Here is a 24,340-nt window from a genome sequence, read left to right as displayed (position 1 = left end):
ATTGAACTAGACAAGTTAATTATAAGCCCGTGCTAATTCACGGTCCGCACTACTGTATATATACGACCTCCTTCCCTTGCATTTCTGCTCACAAATATAGCCAGCCTTGTGCTGCTCTTTACACTTCTTGCTTTACACTTCTTCTAGACGATGTATACTCCAACGCTCCTCTATTATGTTCTCTACTGCTTCATCTTCTTCCTTCTTTCAGGTTTCCAACAGTATATATACATAATTAACTCTTCTTCCTCTGTATTTGCCTTGAAAATAATTACATAGCTCTCCCTAATCTCTGCTCATGTATGATGTATGTGTGCGAATTATATATTACAGGCCAACAACTGGTGCAAGGACGTCGTTCAGCTCATCACCACCACCGGAAGCACCATCATCACATCTCTGCTAATTTTCACCGACCCCCAAAGCTCTTTGTCTTTGGGGATTCATATGCTGACACTGGCAACAGAAACTCTCAATCCAACTCCTGGAATTATCCATATGGCATCACCTTTCCCGGTAAACCAGCCGGTCGTTTTTCCGATGGCCGTGTACTGACCGACTATGTTGGTGAGTGCCTCTCTCTTTCTAGTGATGGGCTTTTTTTTTTTTTTTTTTTTTTTTTCTTTAGCTTGCTTTTTGGTACCAATAATGCGCTGCTTGCTTTAGTTTGTTTTGTTTTTTTATCAATGGTGGGTTCCTCTTCACTGTTAGTTTGCCACTTTTCCGCTTATTTCATGATGGCTATCTGCGTTGGTTCTCCCTTTTTCCTGTAAATATTGCATTATTTGGTCTACTTTTTTTCATCCCACTCGTTCTTTCTATCTTGTCGGTTTAGTATCCTATCTCTTTGCAGCAAATATTCTTACTTTCTCACGTGATGTGAAACTCTCTACATATATTCTCATGTCACTAACCATTATTCCAGTGTTGTTTTTTCGCACTAGTTTTAAGTTTTTATTTTTGTAAACTCCTTTTCCACTCCACGGTAATTCTGTACGTAGACTCTTCTTTTTTCAAGTGGAAGTACTGTCTTACTTTGTCTCCTTCCTTCTATATATCATGATAACTTTGATTAACACTCCTGCCCCCACAAAAACGCATAATTTTGTACTTTTCAACTAATCTTCCATTTAAGATATTTGCTTCCATGAAATTCCTCGGATTAGAAAAAAAAAAAAAAAAAAAAAGGATTCGTAATGGAATGCAATTGAACAAAAGTTGAGGGTAGATAATTTTGAATAAAGAAAAAGAGTTGAGGCGGCATATTTATATTTTAGCCATTATGAAAGTAAATAACCTTATCAATATTATTATATCCTAATTAATCGGACGACTATACGATCCGACTCACTAATATCGGGTTTAATTCATGTGATATATATATATATATATATATATATATATATGCAGCTGAATTCATGGGGTTAAATCTCCATTTCCATACCGAAGGAGGCATCTTGTGGTGAAAAACTTGAAAAATGGAATGAATTTTGCTTATGGAGGAACGGGAGTATTTGATACCTTGTACTCGGGTCCAAACATGACGACCCAGATCGATTTCTTCCAACAGCTCCTCAGAGACCATGTGTTTACTGCTAATGATATAGAGTCCTCTGTGGCCCTTGTCACCGTCGCCGGTAACGACTACACTACTTACAAGAGCAAGACCAACGGCTCTTCTCAGGTAATTTATAAAGAGCCTAGCTAGCTATACATATTATCATATCAGAAAGTTTTGAGAAATTAGCACTAATTAAGGTAGAGTTTTGTCTATATTGTAAATGATCATTAAAAACTTCCATCGGCATGGGCCTTGAAGATTGCTAATTAATTAGGCGCATTTCTTTGGTGCTGGAAATCCCCTCATGATCACTAGTACCTATAAATCTATATAGAATGAAGTTTTTATAAATTTATATTTTAAAACTATCTAATTATTAATAATTATTCACTAATAGGATAGGATTCCTTCCTGGATTTGGATAGGATTCCCTTTCATTTGCATATTATTGTAGATGTTGGCGCTCGATCCTTTCAATTCCATGATTTTCAATGATTACTAATTTACTATTGTTATTTTTATTTTCATATTTTCTTCGTATTACATTCATGTTGACGGCCTGTTACAGTAGTACTTAATTATCAGATAAGCATCAAAAATAAAATCAAGTGTCAAGTGGTCAAATAATCACTACTTAATAGTTATTTGACCTGTCACGTGTCACCTAGCTAGTGATCTTAACCTGTCACGTGTCAGTAGTACTTGATATTTTTAAGCTTAGTTTGTTTTGATTATAACCATTCTCATCTTATCTTATCTCATCATTACAATTAATTTTTTAAATTCTCACATAAAATAAAATAAACAATTCAACTTTTTTAAATTGAAAACAAAAATAATATTAAAAAAATATATTTTAACAATATTTTATTCAATTTTTATATTTTATCTTAATTCATATCATCTCATCTATAAAAACAAACAAGGTCTAAAACTGTCATCAACATGACATTTTAATTTTATGACTAATTATATTCCTATATATGAGTTGTGTATCCACTATTATATCATTAATCTCTATGTTTTGCTAGATTAAATGTATGTCAATAATCTCTTATAAATCAGAGTATAATTATCTAAGCATGCATGAATCTGATTTTGCTTGATTTTATGATCATAAATATAAGAAGTACTGCATGGCATATAATTGATTAAGATCACTAGCTACAAATATACTAGCATTTACCCTTGGCCTTCTCCTGAATTCAGCTATTTATATATATGTTGTATTGTAGGGTTTGCCATCATACATTACTACAGTGATAAAACAAGTTATGATTAATTTGAAGCGCATTCGTGGCTTGGGAGTTAAAAAAGTAGCCGTGACAACTTTAGAGCCCGTCGGATGTCTCCCTGCGATCACAGCTGTATCCTCTTTCCAACGATGCAATGAGACTGAAAACTTATTCGTGCGTTCCCACAACCTTTTGTTGCACCAAGCCGTGGCAAAGTTGAACAACGAAACCAAGGGTCCTGATTTCTCCGTTCTCGATCTTTATGCCTCCTTCATGTCCATATTAAAGAACAAAGCTGGAAGAAACCTAGGTGATTAATTCTACATTAACTTCATTTTTTTTAAATCAATATTTTTATGTTAGTTTGCGGACATGATTATAATAGATTGTGGGTTCCTGCATCTTATATATATATATAGAAAAAATATTTACAACTATAAATTGTACAATCAACGTGTAATCGTTTTAAAAAAAGTAAATAAAATATTAGATTCACACGAAAAAAAATTAATTTTTTAATAGTAGACCGCACTATTTTTCAAAGCGATTACGTGGCGTTACGCATACACTTCACGATTATATGTATAATTATTCATATATTATATATGGGCTGATGCATGTGTTAGCTAGCTCGGACCTTGCTCTAAGTTTAGCAAGCTCCATCCCTTCCATGTGTGGGGCTAGTTTTCTTAATTAGGACAGAGTAATTGTTAGAATATAAAGTTCGGGGTCGAGTCTGTTTGACAGGAAATTAATAATATTGTCAAAATATAAATTAATCTCTTTTCAGCAACAACAAGAAGTTTATCTTCAGATTGTGCAGGAAGCATAAAGTTCGAGAACCCAATGAAGCCATGTTGTATTGGTATAAGCAGTGAGTATTCCTGCGGTGATGAAGATGAGGATGGAGCGAAGAAATATACAGTTTGTGGGAATCCCAACTCAACGTTCTTTTGGGACAATGTGCATCCTTCGCAGGTGGGATGGCGTGCTGTGTCTTCAGCCCTGCATCCCACTCTTGAACAACTAATTTACTAGAGTTACCGAAAATTAAGAAGGTACGTAGGGAGCACAAATGTTAATTTTGATCATGTAATTTGTTTGTATTTTCCTTGTTTAATCTACGTCCTTATTCGTCTCTTGTTAAGCAATCTGACTTCGTTGTAATACGTACGGTTTGGGTTTAGATGATGATCATGACGTCGTAGAAAATTAGATTTTTTATGGTGCCGGAATCTACTATATATATATATATATATAGATCTAGAATTTTGGGTGCAATTCATAAGCAATACATGTGCAAATTTTTATATGTGAAATGCGATGTGTCTATGGTAATGTACTAATTATGATCAATGTCACCATACTTTTCCCTCTGTGATTTTTTCAATGAGAAATGATAGTTGCAATCTTGAATGCGCAAACATCGTGCAATCATTTTAAAAAAAAAATAAATAAATACGAAACTTATATAAAAAAAAAATTAATTTTTAAATAGTGAACCATTTCACTTTTTTTAAAATTACTACACAACGCTTACGCACTCCGTAGGTAGCATTACTCTCTTTTAATTATCTCTAGTTAAAACTTAAACGCACGTTTCATTAATTCGTAGATCATGGAGTATATATATGATCTTCGGGTATCAACACCAAGCTAATTGAAAAATATTAATTCAAATAATTATATATCTTTTAATTTATAATTAATGTGGTAGTGATATTTTATTGAAAATATAAATTTGTTAAATTTAATGTAATCATGGTCTTTTACTTAAAACATAATTACATAAAATATTATAAAAGTATATATCTCGTCGGAAAATAACATACAAATTAAGCAAGAGGAACACTTGAGCTGTAAAGGGCTCATGCCGCCAGCCTTCAAAGCATATTAAAAAAAGAAGCAAGTCAAACCCAAGACCAATCCCACTAAGAATAAAAGCAGTTAAACCAGTTCTTTCTCCTCGATCTCTTCTCTTTGCAAGTCTTCGTACTCGCACTCCTGACAGATCATACCTACCACGCTGAGAGCACCGTCTCAACTCCCGCCAAGAATTGCACCCACTCCAACCACCAAACGAAAGGACCCCGGCCCTTTACTGATCTAATATAAAACCTCAATTTCACAAACCTTGTAGAAAGCATGCATGCCCTCTAATTAAGCTAAAAAGCTTTAGCTCAAATACAGAGAGGAATGGAGTAACTCAACTCCGAGAGAGGAACGTGGCTCTCTAACCGCTAGTTTCTTACTTCTCAAGTTCTTACGGGGAATCTCAAAACAAGTTTTCCATACAGATCTTTGGCCATAGAATTGGTTTACCCGTCTTGAGGCATCCCTTGCTCTGCTAAACTTACTTAGTTTGAGCGATAAAAATTGGCCATGGTGGGTGTTTGTTCATCGACTGAAATGGCTGAGAGGATTTCTTGCTACACCGCTTTGTTCTTAGCCGTAATGCTGGTTTTGAGCTGTTGCGAGTCAAGTGAAAGCGAATTCGCGGCCCGGTCGACGGTACTGAAGAGTATCATGATCAGCAAGCCATGCGATGAAATTTACGTTGTTCGTGAAGGAGAGACACTGCAATCTATCGGTGAAAAATGTGGGGATCCATATATTGTCGAAGAAAATCCACATATCCATGACCCAGACGATGTTTTCCCTGGCCTCGTTATCAAAATTACTCCTTTAAAGAATAGGTAGATTCCAGTTATTCTCATGATTCATAATTAAGCTAATTTTGTTGCTTAATTTTCAAGTTGTAAGTCTTGAGAAGAATTTATATATACGTATCTATATGTGTATATATGTCATGTGTGTATGTGTGGGAGATATGGCGCAGATCGACCTGAAACTTGTGGTATTTGTTAATGATCAGTCTCTAAAACAAGTACAGATGAATGTAATTCCCGGATTGAGCAAAGAAGATATCGTAATTTACCGCTAGAGGGAGAGAGAGTTGCATTTTCCCTCCCGATGCCATAAAAAGTTGGGAAGAAGGGGTTGGAGTACCTATTACTGTTAGGTTTGAATATTACCCACCACCAAAACAGCAGAAAGTGGGACGCCAGATTCAGGTTATAGTCTATCCGCCCCTAAAATATTATGGGCCTGCGCTTAAACTCAAATATGATTGTATAGTAAAACTTGGTAGGTCCAGATCTTCTTGACGGAGCCCATAAATAAATATGGACGAGGCTGAAGGGCCCTACACTGCCTGCAGATTTAGATATGGTCCAGATCCAAGATCTCCACTATGATCAATTCGCACGTTAACCCAAAACAATACTCAAATAAATAGTGTCAGGCCAGTTGCTACATTGTTCACGAATGGGATTGAGCGCATATTACTGCAAGAAAGTAATGTTAGGTACAAGTTTAAATAGAGAGTCTTGTACACATTATTTATAAAAAAGTCGGCTACACTGAAAAACAATAACTTTTTTAACAATTTTTCAAGGTAGGGTCTAATTTTTTACAAAAGCTTACGCGAAACTTTTCTATTTGAGACTTGTACAAATCATTTTTCTACTGCAAAATGTGCTTGCTCGCTGCCATACTACATGTAAACCCATAAGAAATGAGAAAAGTACTAAAATTATCAAACCATGCACGATGAGTTTGTTTTAAACCATATAAAGATTTATTCAACTTGCAAACATATGAAAAAAAAAGTAGGATTGGTAAAATCTGGAGGTTGTTCCATAAAGACAGACTCCTTGAGGTCCTCATGAAGGAACGCATTTTTTACTTCAAGTGGGTGAATGTCCCAGTGATTAATGAGTGCTAAGCTAATGATGATCCAATTGGTGCTAGATTTGATAACCGGAGAGAATGTCTCATTGTAATCAACACCATCGATTGGATGAAAACTTTTTGCAACAAGTCGAGCTTTTAGGTGGTCAAAAGTGTCATCCACCTTGAGTTTAGTTTTAAAAACCCATTTAGCATTTATACCCTTGGTGTTTATTACTGTAGCCTAGGAAAACGCATGGTAGTGTTTTACGATCAAATTTATTATGCTTGGTGTCCCAAGTGTAGGGGTAACATTTTGAGTTAAAAACTCTTAGGGAGGTATAATCGGGATAGTTTCCATAAAGTAAATAAAACGGGGATTGAAGTTCGATGGATGTGGAAGGGAGCCGGTTAATTAAAAAAACAGCAGTGGAAAAAGCTTCAATCCAAAAAACGTTTGGGTACGCCACTATAAAAGAGCATAGTCATACCTAGTTCACAGATGGTGCGATGCCGCCATTGCACCGAACCATTTTGTTTGGGTGTATGCAAACAAGAGTATTGATGAAGAATAACTTGCCGTTGAAGATGCAAATTAAATTCATTGCTGACGAATTCTTTGTAACCATCAGATTGAAAGACTTTGATTTTCTTATTAAACTGATGATCAACAAATTTTTCAAAAATTAAGAATGCATTAAAAAAATTAGAATTTTTTTTTCTCAAGGGAATAAACTACATATATTTGGAAAATGCACCAACAATACAAGTATAGAACTGGAATTTGCCAATAGATTGAATTGGTGCTAGACCCCATAAATTACAAAAAAGCTTATCAAAAATACTAAGAGTGGAGCTATTAGAAGGTAAAAATGAGAGTTTGCTCATTTTTCCTAATTGGCAACTCTCACAGGGAAAGGCACCTTTATTTTTCTTAGATTCTGAATAAGGTCCTTAAAACGTAGAATTTGAAGTGTAGAGGCTTGCGGATGCCCCAGCCGTTGGTGCCACACTTCTTCAGTAACCGATCGAAAACGAGTGGAGAATTGTGCTTTGATGGGTGAGGTCAAAATGTAGAGATTATCCTTGCGATATCCAATCAGCAGCGTGCGGCTGGTCGCTCATTCTTTAATAGAGAAACCAACACCATAAAATTCACAGGCATAAGGATCATCAGAAGTTAATTAACTAATAGATAAAAGATTTTTCGTTAAATTCGAGACAAGTAAGACATCTTTAAGCATAATACAAGAAGTACCAGTACCAATAAAAGTGTCGCCTATATGCGTAATTTCATGAAGACTACCATTACCAATAATTACTGCATCATTGCCAAGGTAGCGACGAAGGTTATTAAGCATATATGAGTTACCTATCATATGAGCAGAGGCACCCGTATCGATTGTCCATTCTGATGGCTAAGGCCTGCGGGATATCGTCGGGTTGGAGACTGTGATTGAACCGATGCCAACATTTTAAAGCAATATGTCCTTTTTTTCAACAAATTTGACACATTTCAGAACGAGATGGGTCACGGGCAGCCATCTGATTTTGGTTTTGATTTAGAGGACCTCCAGTAGGAACTTTAGAAGTAGCGTTAGGCCGTGGGGTGTGGCTAGCCTGTGAGATGCCACGTCCTTTAGATGAAAAAAGCCTTAGGATGCGTACGATTTTGCTGGCCCTTGGAAAAAGCATGAGAGCCCTTCTGTTGTCGCACACTCCCTTGAAATTTCGAAGATGTTCCACCAAGGATGTTGATACATCTTTCCTCATGTAGGAGAGCTGTTGAGTCAGTTGGAACTCCCTCTCTTTGGAGTTTTGAGCATATGCCTCTTGCAGGGCTTGCCATACTTGGTGTGCGGTGTCTAGGCTGACCACAAAGCTGAGGGATTCTTCTGAAAGGGTGCTGATAATCCAACCACAGGAGAGATGATCACATTTGCACCATTGGAGGTATGTTTAACTCAGCTCTCTGGTGGTGTTCATAAGGTCTTGGCTCTCAGCCAAGGCCACGATTTACTCCCTCCACAAGGGGTAATTCTCCTGTGTCAATCGCAGTGTTATGATGTTGCTCACAAAGAGTGAGATGGAAGCCATGGGCGAAGTAAGACTCACTTGCTCTCAGTAGAGCCTTGATACTATAAAGAGAATTGCACTCTAGGTGTTTGTGGAAAAATCTCACACATCGTGAGAGTCCATTGAGAGTCTTTCAATATACACCGGTCGTGGGAAAAATTACAGAGAATTGTAATGTACAAAAAAGAGATTTTCTCATACAAATATAGAAGGAGAATAAAAGAATTTCCATATTTGTTGTGCTAGTAGCCGTTGGGCGGTGGGCATGGCTTGATCTGGTGGTGTAGTTGCCATATAGGGATTTTGTTAGCAATTGCCCGTTGGAGAGGTTTCCTTGTGTAGCTTCAATAGACGCTTCATATATACAAGTTGTAGGGAATTAAGTTGGACTAGATCATGGCCGCTCTCCGCATTTGTTATTTGACTTAATTGGTTAGCTTTAATTGTATTTACGTATGATCAGTGTGTCTCCTCGCTCGCAGCTTCTCATGATCAGTCTTCTTGATCTAATTTTTCTTTTCTTTTTCTTTCATATTTCCTTCGTGATCTCTTAAAATGAAGCTACAACATCATTGATCCTTGACGTATATAGCTTGATCTTTCTGAAAGAGTGATCATGTACGTACGTACGTGGCGCTTAATATGTTACTAGTAGGTCAACGAAATTAGCGTGATATATATGTAGACTGATCTCGAGATTACTTGTATACTGTATTTACATTCTCATGATAAATATTATATTGCATATCGCATGATGATCTTTTAATTAAGCTGTCAGAGTCTGTGTTCATATTTATTTGATTAATGAAAATCGACTACGTAACATTCACGTTGGCCAATTAGGAACGTTAATTTAATCATCCAATATTATACAATTATCACATAATTGTTGACTATATCCAATTACTCTAGCCCGCCTTTAATGACAGATCGGTTAGTTATGCCATTCAAAAAATGAATGAACTTTTATATTTCAACTTGTAATATTCTATGATCAACAACTTACTCGTCCATATATATTATTATGTATGAGTAATGTTAGATATAGTTTTAAATTGAACAAATTCTACACACTTCTTTTAAAAGAAAGTATGATCTATTATTAAAAAATAATTTTTTCATATATATATATGGTCTCAAATTTACATATTTTTTTAAAAAAATACCAAAATTTACAAATTCTAAACTTCAAATCACTGTTTTCAGTTTCATACCGTACCGGCCGCTGGGCCAGTACAGGTACCAAGACCGTTTCGTACCGGCCGATATTTCGGCCTTCAATTTTTTTTTTTTTTTTTCATTTTTTCAAACTACAAGCTTATTTTTTTATCCCCAATTCAGACTAGACTATTTATAATTTATATATATATGTATTTATATATAATTTATTCATATATAGACTATTATTTTAGAATATAATTTTTATATATATTTATATATATAATTTATTCATATATCGACTATCCCAAAACAGTAAACGAAACGATATTAGTATTGAAATATTTCGTTTCAGTGCCTTAACCGGTACGACTTCCAGCATGATATTCAAAACATTGCTTCAAATATCATTTCTATATATTTTTTATGAGTAGGCCAGAGAGAGAATGTGATATAATAATTAGGCCAGCCAAGGACCTCGGTATAAGGTAATGAATGGGTAAACTTGTGTGCCACGCGGGCCACGGCCACTATGTATATAATATATATTAGATCGAGCATGTGTATATATATATATAATGACATTAGGCCTTCGATATCTCTTCCATCAATTGCATTTGCACCTGTATTTGTTCGTTGCACACGTTTTGCTTCTCTTGATCTTAGCTATAATGGACGCGCAGCAAAAGCTTTTCTATTCTGTTCTCTGCTACTTCCTAGTCTTGATATTTCTCTCAGGTTCTATCAGTACTTTTAAGTCTGCTCCTTTTGCATTTTCGGTCAAAAATAATTACCTCTCTCTCCTCTTTAGTCATATTGGTGATTTGTTGCAGGGCAACAAGTACTGGTGCAAGGACATTTAACTTCTGATTTTCGTCCCTCAAAGCTCTTTGTCTTCGGGGATTCATATGCAGACACAGGCAACACCAACAAATCTGAATCCGCTTGGAAACATCCATATGGCATAACCTTTCCCGGTAAACCATACGGTCGTTTTTCCGATGGCCGTGTCCTAACTGATTACGTTGGTATGTGTCTCTTGTCTCTGTCTCTATCTCTCTCTCACATGATTTGACCATTTCTTTCTACCATCGATGTTACATATCACGTATGTTGGTGTGTCTGATCCCTCTCTCACACTTATAATTAAGCATATATCTCTAATATATATATATATATATATATATATATATTGGTTTGTTGAACCTTATTATATATGTATATGTGCGCAGCCAAGTTCATAGGAGTCAAGTCTCCGATTCAGTATAGATGGAGGAAATATGGGACCCCACTATTGAGATATGGAATGAACTTTGCTTATGGAGGAAATATGGGACCCCACTATTGAGATATGGAATGAACTTTGCTTATGGAGGAACGGGTGCATTTGATACTGTTGTGTACCCTGGCCCAAACATGACCACCCAGATCGATTTCTTCCAACATCTCATAAAAAAAAAGGTGTTTACTGCTAGAGACCTGAAGTCCTCTGTGTGCCTTGTCAGTCTTGTGGGTAATGACTACTTTACTTACATTGCCAGGAATGGATCTGCACAGGTGAGAACTTTTGATCGATAAATCAGTATAACTACTGATCATATGTGAAAATTTTGCCACTAGTTCTTAATTATCTAGCAGTATCATTATTTCCCTTACGTAGAAATAAATTATTAATTGGGTAATTACTAGTTGTGGATTTTTGGTCATTGGCTTTTCACACAATCGAGATATGTTCTTCTGAGCTTCATATATATAGGAAGCGGATCGACTATGCCGCCATTAGTGTGCGTTTTGAGTCCATTTCTATATGATGCTGGCCACATGATTAGAGCTGGGAAAAATGAGTGACGTGATCATCAGTATCACACTTTTGCATGTATCTAGAAATGTTGGTGTATATTATCATATTTCCACAATTTAAATTGAGTGCATATAATGGCAGCTTGTCTTGCGGAAAAAATAATAGAAACTTCTTTAATTGTAGCTCTACAATTTTCGTACATATGGTCATGATGATCCCCCTAAAATAAAGACAATATTCAACATCATTTATAGATACTTTATATATATTCACTAATAGCTAGCTAGCTCGCATCACTTTAGCCGTCTAAAACGAATTAAACTAGCTAGTACATGATAATGACTGTAAAAATTATAATTGGTCAATAAGCATATTATATTGTCGGGATCGACTATCGACAAGCGCTTAATTAAACAGAACAGTCTTAGCTAAGAATTTGGGGTTTCAAAGATGAAGGAATATTTATTTATTTTATTTATTTTTCTTTTGTTCATTCAAATTATATATGTTTGTATGTTTCTACTCTGGCAGCTTATTATATATATATGCTCGCTGTATAGAGACTAGATGTCATAAGCACGACTGGCCTCGTGGGTGTGGGTTAGGTGAATGATCTCTCAACAAATAAATTAATTAATGTGGTATATACGGGACCCACTTGGTGCATGGTCTATGATCGATTAGCCCGACTAATATTGCACCAAGTTTCTTTAATTTATGTATCTCAACCCTATTATATAATATATATATAGCTAGCGGTCACACTTCTTTAAATTCTAGTCGATCGCCATATATCTTCTACTTAAGATATAGATTCCCGGCAGGCGCCGTCCTCCTTGCAAGACGATCATGTATATAACAACGTCCATGCATGCATGCATATATTATTGTAAATGTTTAGTACTCTAATATTGAGTTCCATGATTAATTACTTATCCTTCATGTACTGGTGTTAATATTTATCCCAAATTCATCTGTTTTAGGGTTGGCAATCATTCATTATAGCATTGATCAACCAACTTGCTGTCAACTTGAAACGTATTCATGGCTTGGGAGTTCAAAAAATAGCTGTGACAGGTTTACAGCCTTTGGGATGTCTCCCTGCGAGAACAGCCAATTCCTCATTTCGAAAATGCAACGCAACTGAGAACTCTCTTGTGAGTTTCCACAACCTTTTGTTGCAGCAAGCGGTGGCAAAGTTGAACAACGAAACCAGTACTGGTCGTTCTTTTGTTATTCTTGATCTTTATGATTCGTTCATGTCAGTATTGGAGAACAAAGGTACATATAACAACCCCCAGTTTTTACTTATTTATTTTTTTATAAGCAATATTAAAGGATTTTATTGGTAAATAATAATTAATAGGTATAACTCATATATACACATACACATTAAAAAAGGCACCTAAGCTTGATTGACAATTACCGATTGCAAGAAATTCATGGACAAATAACGCATATATATCACATGAATTGACCCAGTCATGTTATCATTATTATTATCATTATATTATTATTTATTATTGTTATATAAGCATTATAGACAAAAATTATAATAAATTTAAATTATATTTCTAAAAAATAAACAAACAAATAAAAAACCTTATTTATTAATATCATTTTTTAAGGAATGAGTTTTATAATTTTTTTTTAAGAAGAGGCGGTACTCCAATTTTATTGATCATAACTCTCACTTATGACGGAGGAATACCCGTCGAATTTTATAAAATCCAAATTCAAATATAAAAGAAACTTTATTTACTACTCTCTTAGGGCAGGGCCGGAGGTTTCCATTATAAATTCCCTTAATTCGTCCTATATAAAACTTTGGTTCACTTTCAGGTATATATCATATTGCAAATCGATCGACTTCTAATATTAATGGATGCAATAATTAATATATAGAACTATATTTTAATTTTGTGCAGGAAGTATAAAGTTTGAGAACCCGCTGAAGCCATGCTGTTTTGGCATAAGCAGTGAATATTCCTGTGGGAGTGTAGATGCAAATGGGGCCAAGAAATATACAGTCTGTGAGAACCCCGAAGCAGCATTCTTCTGGGACGCAAATCATCCTACGCAGCAGGGATGGCGTGCTCTGTTTCCAGCTTTGCAAGCCACTCTTAAACAACTATACTACTAGAGTCACCTGCCCTGCATGCACAAAACAAATGGACAAAATTAGTATTCATGCTGTGGTTTTATATTAGGAAATATTGTTTCTTTTATACAATTAATTCAAGGTGAATTCTACGTCTTTGTTTGTTTCTCCCATGCATGCATGTGGGGATATATATACGGATATATATAGCCCCACATGATGTTGTATTAATAATGCAATAAAAGATTATTTTATATATTTAGTCTATCTTTAATGTTGTACGTACCACATAATTTAATGTGCATTCAATTATATATAAATCTTCATATATAGTTAATAGAGATCCTCGATCTATATATATATATATAATATATATATAAAGTCAAGATAAAAAAAACCCCTAACATTAATGCATGTGAAAAGACCCGTCACACACGGAAACAGTACTTCGTACCTACGTTAATCGCCCGCGGGAAAAACTTGCGTTAATTCTCGTACCACATCATGTATATATGTGTTCGATCGATCGTTTGCATGATATGGTGCTATACTACTAATTCGTATTAATTAAATTTGTATATATTCTAATTCTGATATATATGGGTACTCCATTTTTTAATTATATGAATGTCTCAACTTTTCCCTACAAGTTGCATGTATAAAGTTATAAACCTAGCTAATTATGATCTCTCGCCAGATTTCATTTTTTTTTCCGCCCTAATTACCAAAATAAAAAATAAAAACCCATCGAATTAAAAATCTCAATATTGGGTTAATTAATGAGAAATCATCCTGGTAGTATTAATTAAGAGTCACCCTGACTAATTAATCAAGGAATTACATTTGAACCCCGATCGAGTAATCGTATAATCAACCAACAGTACTAGTTCTAGCTGTGATGATTAATTAAGTTAGTTAGTTATGGCGGCGTTATATATATAAAATTAACTGACCTTCAATAGTACTGGAAATTACAAAGCAATATTCAGCATTTATAAATTTTAAAAATATTTAGAAACTGAATCATGAGATTATTTGCTCCAGCCAGCATAACCTCAATATATAATAAGAAAATTAAAAAAAATATTTCTCACTTAACTCAATTAATTATTAAGACCCCGCTAGCTGGTGAAAAATATTACAAAACTAATAGAATTACAAAAATCATTACTAAATGCATGAACACGTGTTTTTATTAGAGAAATTCATGATATACTATTCGCGCATAATTGTTTATGAATATAACCATTTTATTACAATACATTTTATCACGGATGAAATCAGGATTATAAATTTGGAGAGGCCATATATATATATACCACTATACTAAAATAAATTGTGATATCCCGTATTTACGTGTATTTTGACTAAGTAATTATTACATTTCTTAAGGTTATGGGCTTTCTTGTTTTAAATTTTAGATGATTTATGTGGTATTATTTTAAGATTTGTAACTGTTAATTTAATGTGTTTTCTTATTATTAATTATTGTTCATTATTTAAATTTCTCTTTATTTTAAATTAGTTTATTTAAATTGTCGTTTTGAAATCATTTTCGTTGGATCAGTTTCGAGACCCCGAGTTGAAAGACTGGATCTCATTTATTTCCCTTCCTTTTTCTTTTTCCTCTTTTCTCTTTCCCTTCTCTCTTTTTTTTTTCTTCCTCCCCTGCTTTTCCTCTAGCACGCGAAGCCCCTCCCCTCTCCCCCATCCGTTTTCTTCTTCCACCTACAGTGCCACCATGCGCCGCCCATTACCGTCACCGCCCTTTCCATTCTTCTCTCCACCGGCCGACAACCTCACTCATCCATTCTCAGCTCCTCCCTCGCCGCCAATCGCCCCCACGCACAGCTCCAAGCCGCAGCACCCTTTGTGCTCTAGCGCTGCTGTCGCGCCACCATCGGCCACCATATTTTTACCACAATACCGATGGCCCTCCAGCTACCTAACCCACCCAAACTCAGCCCCGATCGGCCACCTTTGAAGCTCCTCTAACTCATTTTCCGATTTGGGTGTTTTGGCTTTTAACCGCCATTCACGCTGATACCCACAGCCAACCACCACCACCAGTAGTTTCATCCACACCCCTAAGTCATTCCCTAACCATCCCAAGTCTTATTTTGTCCCCATTCGAAATTGGGTTTTTGAAACCCACGGCCCTTGTCCATTTTACACTGTTACATTACTGTGACACCACTTCTAGCACCTCCGTAATCCTTCAAAAATTATATTATAATGCTATAAGTAATTTTTCAAAGAATTTCTTGAGATTTAAATATATTCTTGCACTAACAAATCTTCTGCAGTTTGGGTGGTTGTGACGGACATTGAGTCTGAGGAATATGAGAGTCGGTTGGATGTGGGGATGGGTTGTTTATTTAATTGAATTATGCTTGCGTGCATTTATGTTGTGTTTAGCATCATGGCGTTTATTGCATCATTTCATGCATGCTCATGTGTTGTGAATGAAAACTGGATTTTCATGTGAGAAATGATTTTGGGTATATTTGAAATGATTGGATTGAATGGCTTGAGAGAGAGGATAAAGATTGTAGGAATGGTGGTAAGCAGGGACGGTGGTAGAATCCCGTTTGTGATTACTGCCTTTGGTGCACATGGTAGGGATGGTGGTAAGTAGGGATGGTGGCAGAGTCTCGCTTGTTATTCTCGCCTACAGTGCACGCAGTAGGGATGGTGGTAAAGTCTCGCCTGTGATTCCCGCCTACAGTGCTCTAATAGGTACCCCTTGTGTGGAAAGGAACTGTAGGGATGATGATAGAGTCCCGCCTGTGATTCCGTCTATAGTGTCACATAAATGATTGTGTTGGGCCATTTTTCGGGAAAATGATGGATTATGATTTAATGGTTACGAGCACCATTTTTCTGGGAAAGTGGTTGGTTTATGATTGGGCCATTTTTTAGTGTGTTCAAGTCAAATGAGATTTTTGGTGTGCGTTGAAAAATAATCATTTTCGATGAAAATGAAGTTTTTGGGTCACATTTGCATTTCATCAGGTACACATGTTTGTTGGCTGCATTAATGCAGTTTTATCTCTTAGGTTGGTTGGTTGATTACTTGCTGAGATTCATAATTTCACGGTATTCGATACCCTGCGGTACCGTTTTATGGTATTGTAGATTTTGATGCAGATGAGGACGAAGAGCCTGCGGATTCGGCTCCGCTGGAGAAGTGATTTGGGATCACTTACTCATGTATTGGGATTTGTCCCCCACTTTTTAACTATGTATTTGGTTTGTATTATATTTATATTAGATAATTGTATAACTTTTTAAATGCAATTTATTTTGGATATTTTTATTTAAATATCTGGTACTTAGTTAGCTAACTTTTAATTAACTGCTGCAACTTTTGTTGTGCGCTTTTTGCATGTTGCACACACTTGTGCACTTATCATTGGGATGCGTCATCCGTGTTGTCATCATCCCGACGTCACGATTCTCGCATTTCCATACGTGGGAGTCAGTGCGTCACATAAATAGTACTTGAGTTGAAAACTTTTAGAAACATCATTGATAAAGCGATAAAGAAAAATGAGTAAAAAAATAAGAAAGAAAGAAGAATTTCTAAATTTGCATTCTTCTAAGAAAATTAATCAATTTATGAGGAATGATGACAGAATTCAACCAGCTGTGCTTCAGTCAAGCTGCACAGCACAAGACCTCAGCAACCTTTCCAAGTTATCTCAGCAATCTGTTTAACAAGAAAACAACAATAGAAAAATAGTCTAGCTAGAACCTATGTGGGAGTTTGGCATGAAACATCGTAGTCAAACCTAAGTATGTGATACTTCTATGTTTTCTTTCTATTTTTCCATTTTGTTCAGGTGTTTTTGGACAAGCAGCTTGGTGAAAGATGCCATGACTTTGAAGGTATGCAAGAAGTTTCGTGTCATTGAACTCACCTCCTTCATCAGTTTGGAAGACACTAATTTTGGCATCAAATTGACATTGTAGAAGCATGTGAAACTGAACAAAGTCAGAATGGAGATCAGATTTATGCTTAAGAGGAATCAGTAATGAAAAATTTGTAGCTACATCAACAAAAATAGCATAGAATTTATACTTTTTCCTAGAAGAAGTAGGAGCTGGTCCCCATACATCACAATGGATTTTTGCAAATGGAACATTAACAGTGTTATCTTTAGAGAGAAAAGGCAACTTGCAGGCTTTCCCTATTTGACAACTAGTACAAATTTGTGTAGAAATTTGTTTTGACTCAAGATTAATAAGCTTCTTGTTACAAAGAAAGTCTAAAATTCTTGAGTTTGGATGTCCAAGTCTTTGGTGCCATTGAACTTTATTTGTGGATCGAAATCAGGAAGAATAGAAGCTCTCCTTATTTTGAAAACATGAGACAGCATCAAAAGTGTACAACCCCTTCTGGTTCCTTCATGTTGCCACTATCTTCTGTGTTACCATGTCCTTTATCACAAAATCATGTCCATCAAACTCAAATTTCAGAGAGTAATCGGTAATTAACTTGCTAACAGACATTAGATCCTTCTTGATAACAGGTACTAAAAGAACATCATTTAAGATAATCTGAGATTTAGAGGGGCCAATCATGGCCTGACCAACATGTGTGATAGGTAATACCTTCACATTACCTACCATTATACCATCATGACCTTTGTAAGGAGTCAATGAGTGAAGAATACCTTCATTTGCAGTCATATGGTCAGTAGCACCAGTGTCAGGATGCCATGTAGAATTTTCAGAGTTGTGATATTCCATTTTGAATGCTGCAAAACCTTGTGGGAGGCAATCATTTGTGAAAGAATGATTAAACCTATTAAAGCACCTTAAAGTAGTATGGTTTCTTTTGTTACAAATCTGGCAGATGACTTCTTCTTTATTTGCAGATTTGAAGTTAGAAGGGGAGCCACGAGAGTGACTATTAAAACTTCGTTCAACCTTTGTTTTAGAGCCAGTGGACTGTCCTTGTACAAAACCACGACCCTTTGATGTGAAGGATCCAGGATTTGCATTTGATTTCTTTTGCTTAGGACTTCTGTCCATAAAAGGCCACAGGTAAAGTGTTAGTATCAATTTTATACTTGGCTGTGTAGCTCTCCAAGAGGGAGACAACTTCTGAGTAAGCTCGAATAGGTGGCCTGAGCATAGTTGCTGTGAAAACTTCAAACTCTTTGCCAATGCCATTGAGAAGCCACCAAGACTTCTTGTGCTCTGCCACTGGTTTGCCAATAGCAGCAAGTTCATCACAGATGGTCTTAAACCTCCTTATGTAATCACTTAAGGAATCAGATCCTTTTGTGATGGAGGTGAGTCTGTGCTTAAAAGCAAGACTTCGATCAAAGGAAACTCTTGTAAATGCATGAACAAGAGCATTCCACACTTCTGAGGCAGTGTATAGACCTACAACAATGCCTAACACTTTTTCAGAGAGTGTAGCTATAAGCCAGCCTTTAACTAATCTATCAGACTTGCACCACTTTTGATACAGCAGGTTAGGCTGAGATGAGTCACCTAAAAGAAATTGTGATGGTGCTGAAACATCACCTATTATGAATCCTTGAAGATCATAACTTTCTAGTATGTTTAGCATTTGTGTTTTCCAAAGCGGAAAACTGCTTGAATTTAGTTTGAGAGATACATAATTGGAGACATTTTGCGATACTGGGTAAGGATAAGGGTCTGAGTTGGTAGAGGAACCAAAGATTGCAATTTGCAAAGGAATCCATAGATTGAAAAAAAAAACACAGTTCTCTATCAACCAGTATAGGCTCTGATACCATAAAGATATTTTGAAAAACTACTATCTCATGAGTTGAGACTCGTGAGATAAAGAGTGTGCTTTCATTCCATATTTATAATAGCATATACAAGTCGATCCATCTATGGAAAATGTACAAAATATAGAAAGAATGCTATACAGAAAATACAAATTAAATACACAACTAATCACACTACTATATACAGTTGACAGATTGATTTATGTGATTGATTTTGTCACCCAACAGCTTGAATTGATTTTTGAGCAAAGGTTTTGTGAAGATATCTGCAAGTTGAGCAAGAGAGGTAACAAATTTTGTTTCCAAGGAGAGAAGTGCCACTTTTTCCCTGACATAATGGTAATCAAGTTCTATGTGCTTTGTTCTTGCATGTAGAACTTGATTGACTATCACATACAAGGCACTCATATTGTCACAGTGAAGAGATGGTGTTTTCAGTAATGGCACCCAAGGTCTCTGAGTAGAGTTGAAATACAGATTAAATACACAGCTAATCAAACTACTATATGCAGCTGACAGATTGTTTTACTTCCTAAGTATAGACATTAGTTGACTTAAGTAGATTGCTGAGATAACTTGGGAAGGTTGCTGAGATCTTGTGCTGTGTAGCTTGATTGAAGCACAGCTGCTTGAATTCTGTCATTATTCCTTATATTCCCCCTCAAACTTGGATGTGGAAGAAAATAAAGACCAAGTTTGTCACGCAACAGCTTGAACTGATTTTTGAACAAAGGTTTTGTGAAGATATCTGCAAGTTGAGCAAGAGAGGTAATAAATTTTGTTTCCAATGAGCGAAGTGCCACTTTTTCCCTGACATAATGGTAATCAAGTTCTATGTGCTTTGTTCTAGCATGTAGAACTTGATTGACTATCATATACAAGGCACTCATGTTGTCACAGTGAAGAGAGGGTGTTTTCAGTAATGGCACCCAAGGTCTCTGAGTAGAGCTGAAATACAGATTAAATACACAGCTAATCAGACTACTATATACAGCTAATAGATTGATTTACTTCCTAAGTATAGACATTGGTTGACTTAAGTAGATTGCTACTTCCCTGCTGAGATCTTGTGTTGTGCAGCTTGATTGAAGCACAGTTGCTTGAATTTTGTCATCATTCCTTATACAATTTACATCTAATATTTTTATATGTTGCAATTAAAAGAAGAAGCTGACTATGGAAATGATCAGCTATATAGGAAATAAGTTACATGTCAATGATAAACTAAGTTTTATATTTTTCTTAATAATATGTTTCACCTAGATAATTTCAAATTACAAAAGAGAAATAATATGATGTGCTGGTGCATATAATTGTTTATTGTATTCTAATTTTCTTGAAATAAAATAAAAATGAAAATAAATGTAATTAGCACAAAATTCTTATTTGATGTTACTAAGATAGAAAAGGCCGAATAAAAAACTATGCAAGGAAAGCCATGCTCTTAAATGAAATGCTTTTGTTAGAGCCCAGAGCTATGGCCTCATTTGTTTACGTAGATGATGAGATGAGATAGGTTGAGATGAAAGTTGAATAAAATATTATTAAAATAAATTTTTTTAATATTATTTTTATTTTAAAATTTAAAAAAATTGAATTGTTTATATTATATTTTGTATAAAAATTTGAGAAAATTGTAATGATTAAATGAGTTGAAAAGAGTTGTAAAAATAAATGAGGCCTAATCAGTATGATAATAGTAATTTATTAAAAAAATTTAGTTTTAAACTAATTCTCATAATTCAAATTTCAAACTTCTCATAATTTAGAGTTCAAATTTCGTATCACCGCCTTCGCTTTTACATATATATGATTATAAAAAAACTGAAATAATACCATAAAACTGAAGTGATAAAATAATTATATATATTCATACCATTATTCATTACATCCATATACGCAACAAATTAGTACTGCGAGCAGGTTTCGTCGTTTTATAAAAGTCTACAGTCACCCGTGAAAAAGTACGAACTACGAACACGTTGCATGTCACCCTTGTTGGGTAACATTTGGCGCCGACTGTGACCTCACCTATAAAAGGACGTACCCTCGTGATTATTAAACGAGCAAGTACGTACGTGTCGGTGTCCATATATAAGAAAATAATTTGTTAAAAAAAATTACTTAAAAAAAGATCAAAAAAAAAAAAAAAATTAAATACATGCAAGTACGTAGTAAATAGGTAGTCATAACCCTATCACTACCCCATATATATACGATTGTGAAAAATGACAATTAACAGCGTTCCCTTGGCCTTGGGAGATAACCCATGGCCATGGGTGGTTGTGCTTCTGTTCCCTCCATCAATTGCTAAAATTAACCGTCAGTACGTACTATGGATTTTGAATTCAAACATGTACTTGTGGCTAGACATGATGAGTTTCTAAACTCGATCTTTAAATACGTAGAAGCCCGCCCTCCAAGCTGCTAATCAGTTTGTGTGTGTGGGAATTAATGCCATTTTACAATCTCTAGTCTCTCTCTAACACTAATTGTTAGCTATCACGTACGTGCAAAAGCTTCTGATCTTTTCTGTTCTTTGCTGCTTCCTCTTGTCCATGCTCTCAGGTACTTGATCTAACAATATATAATATCTATGGGTCCTTTGATCACCTTTGCCATCATGAATTCATGTATACTTCTTGCTAATGACGTAATTTATGTGTATGCATATATATTTGTGCGACTTATTACGTACAGGGCAGCAAGTAGTGGTGCGAGGACGTGTGCTGCTAGCTTCTAATTCTCATCCGTCAAAGCTCCTACTTACAGTGTCAGGAATGGATCTGCCCAGGTAAGAATTAATGGTACATTCATATACATACGTAAAATTTAAACAATTAAATTGATAAATTATATAAATCAGCGTGCATGACACGGATATGTTGAAATTTTGCTACCTGCAGGCTTATATATATATATATATATATATATATATATATATATATATATATAAGCAATATCATGTTAATTCTTTTCTCTTATGTGGAGAAAATTCTTGGATAATTATTAGTTGTGGAGATCAGTTGATCTCAAGATAAGGGACATGCTGGATAAAACGAATGACGATAGCTTGATCTTCTGGGTTTGTTTTCTGCTAAGTGCGCGGAAGTACTGATCTAAAAATTAATGTACTGATAATGACTTCCGGCTCCTCATTAAATAGAAAATTGTCAAATAATTAAGTATATATGGTACTTCAAGGGTACGTACGTAGGAATTGTCGGGATAAACTTTTCATGTTTTTTTGTTTTGTTTTTGTTGTCCTCATATAATATTAGTATATTTTAAACTTTCCAAGGTGAGAACTGAATTAATTACCTTCTTCCAAATGTATAATCTATTCTAGGGTTGGAAGCCTTTCATTACAGCAGTGGTCAATCAACTCACTATCAACTTGAGGCGTATTCATGGCATGGGAGTTAAAAAAATAGTTGTGAACGCTTTACAGCCTTTAGGATGCGTCCCTTCAAAGACAGCCATATCCTCATTCCAACAATGCAATGAAACGGAAAACTCTCTCGTCGTTTTCCACAACCTGCTGTTGCAGCAAGCCGTGGCAAAGTTAAACAGCGAAGCCAAGGATTCTTATCCTTTTGTCATTCTTGATCTTTATGACTCCTTCCTCACGGTCACTAAAAGAAAAACGGATTTTTATGACTAATTAATTCTAATAAAATGATTATTTGTAACTAATTTTGATTACAAATAATCTTTTAATTGTAATAAATTAATTACAGAAGCCTATTTTTTTTATAGCGAGTAATCAAGAACAAAGGTACGTCGTACGTTTATAACCACCTAATTATTAGTCATTATGGCATATATATATATATATATATATATATATATGTACTTTGATTAATTGGGCCTTGTCCTAATTAAGTGATTTTAACAATATTGTACATGACCAGCCCATAAATGGACATTAATTCCGAGTACTTTTCAATCAGTTTGGTTCGCTTTAAGGAATCGAACCATGCATTTTCTTTGCAGTCTTGATCTACTAATAGACCAGCAATATATAATATATATCTTCATCTCGTGTGCAGGAGGTACACAGTTTGAGAACCCACTGAAGCCATGTTGTTTTGGTATAAGCAGCAAATACAACTGTGGGAGTGTAGATGAAAATGGGGCCAAGAATTAATACACAGTTTGTGAGGACCCAGAATCAGCATTCTTTCTGGGACGGAGTTCATCCTACTCAGGCGGGATGGACTGCTGTGTATTCTGCTTTGAGAGCCACTGATCATCTCCAACGTTAACTTCATTAGATTCACCAAAAAGAAGGGAGGAAAATCATCTTGTACGTGGTAATATTATTGTTCGTATTGTTTTATATAATTCCTAGCTATTTTCTGTCGTCCCGCGTACCGTCTTTGTTGTATTGTGTAGCTGGCTGCAGGGTTCTATCTCCTGATCTGGGTTTGCGCTGCTATTATATAGGAGGTGATGCTTGGAGTCCATGCCACTTTCTAATGTATATCATGAGTTATTCTCTGTACGGATAAACTCGTAATATTTATATAAAAATAATAATTAATAAATTTTAAATAAATTAGTGAGACGAACTTTTATGTCTTTGATGTATTAATAAAGAGAAACACTACTTTGCCCACCCATTATGACTGTTCCATTTGACCGCTTGGAAAAAAAAATTTATTTAGTGATTAAAGAAGTGATTTTAAGTGTATTGATATTTTTTTTATTTTTTAAAAATATTTAAATATATTAAAAAAATATGTAAAGAAAAAAAAAATTTACACACGCAGGACGGCATAGTAGCGGCACCCATTAATAAATGGGATTAAAAATAAATTTATTCGTAAATCGTACGTAATAAAGCAATAAAAAATTATTTTATAACTTAAAACGTAACTTCCATTGTACATGATTCAG

General features: G+C 35.2%; 4 protein-coding genes across 4 annotated transcripts; all 4 read left to right on the top strand.

Moving 5' to 3' along the window:
- Positions 1-52: 52 nt before the first annotated feature.
- On the top strand, positions 53-4,115 carry LOC121264714 (GDSL esterase/lipase At5g03610-like). The gene is made up of 5 exons (XM_041168003.1): positions 53-211; positions 334-567; positions 1,413-1,684; positions 2,797-3,106; positions 3,611-4,115. The coding sequence occupies exons 1-5, from the start codon at positions 151-153 to the stop codon at positions 3,832-3,834; spliced, it is 1,101 nt and encodes a 366-aa protein (XP_041023937.1). The 5' UTR covers positions 53-150; the 3' UTR covers positions 3,835-4,115.
- Positions 4,116-5,178: 1,063 nt separating this feature from the next.
- On the top strand, positions 5,179-5,496 carry LOC121264713. Its single transcript, XM_041168002.1, has one exon. It carries the CDS (start codon positions 5,179-5,181, stop codon positions 5,494-5,496), a length of 318 nt encoding a protein of 105 aa, XP_041023936.1.
- Positions 5,497-10,198: 4,702 nt separating this feature from the next.
- Positions 10,199-13,882, top strand: LOC121265489 (GDSL esterase/lipase At5g03610-like). Its single transcript, XM_041169144.1, has 6 exons — positions 10,199-10,500; positions 10,596-10,790; positions 10,995-11,031; positions 11,082-11,319; positions 12,547-12,844; positions 13,492-13,882. Exons 1-6 carry the CDS (start codon positions 10,341-10,343, stop codon positions 13,704-13,706), a joined length of 1,143 nt encoding a protein of 380 aa, XP_041025078.1. The 5' UTR covers positions 10,199-10,340; the 3' UTR covers positions 13,707-13,882.
- Positions 13,883-22,206: 8,324 nt separating this feature from the next.
- On the top strand, positions 22,207-24,012 carry LOC121265480 (GDSL esterase/lipase At5g03610-like). Its single transcript, XM_041169131.1, has 4 exons — positions 22,207-22,232; positions 22,788-23,068; positions 23,200-23,216; positions 23,491-24,012. Exons 2-4 carry the CDS (start codon positions 22,854-22,856, stop codon positions 23,586-23,588), a joined length of 330 nt encoding a protein of 109 aa, XP_041025065.1. The 5' UTR covers positions 22,207-22,232; positions 22,788-22,853; the 3' UTR covers positions 23,589-24,012.
- The last annotated feature ends 328 nt before the right edge of the window (positions 24,013-24,340 follow it).

The sequence above is a fragment of the Juglans microcarpa x Juglans regia genome, chromosome 5D (genome assembly GCF_004785595.1).
Source record: "Juglans microcarpa x Juglans regia isolate MS1-56 chromosome 5D, Jm3101_v1.0, whole genome shotgun sequence".
NCBI classification, from domain to species: Eukaryota; Viridiplantae; Streptophyta; class Magnoliopsida; order Fagales; family Juglandaceae; genus Juglans; species Juglans microcarpa x Juglans regia.
Note: the sequence above shows the minus strand (reverse complement) of the source record. Positions and strands in the feature narration are given on the sequence as shown.

Coding starts and splice junctions, on each gene's coding strand:
- LOC121264714 (XM_041168003.1), top strand. CDS start 151: ATGTATACTCCAACGCTCCTCTATTATGTTCTCTACTGCTTCATCTTC. Junction 212..333: donor CATCTTCTTCCTTCTTTCAG/GTTTCCAACAGT, acceptor TATATATTACAG/GCCAACAACTGGTGCAAGGA. Junction 1,685..2,796: donor AGACCAACGGCTCTTCTCAG/GTAATTTATAAA, acceptor GTTGTATTGTAG/GGTTTGCCATCATACATTAC.
- LOC121264713 (XM_041168002.1), top strand. CDS start 5,179: ATGGTGGGTGTTTGTTCATCGACTGAAATGGCTGAGAGGATTTCTTGC.
- LOC121265489 (XM_041169144.1), top strand. CDS start 10,341: ATGACATTAGGCCTTCGATATCTCTTCCATCAATTGCATTTGCACCTG. Junction 11,320..12,546: donor CCAGGAATGGATCTGCACAG/GTGAGAACTTTT, acceptor CATCTGTTTTAG/GGTTGGCAATCATTCATTAT. Junction 12,845..13,491: donor GTCAGTATTGGAGAACAAAG/GTACATATAACA, acceptor AATTTTGTGCAG/GAAGTATAAAGTTTGAGAAC.
- LOC121265480 (XM_041169131.1), top strand. CDS start 22,854: ATGGGAGTTAAAAAAATAGTTGTGAACGCTTTACAGCCTTTAGGATGC.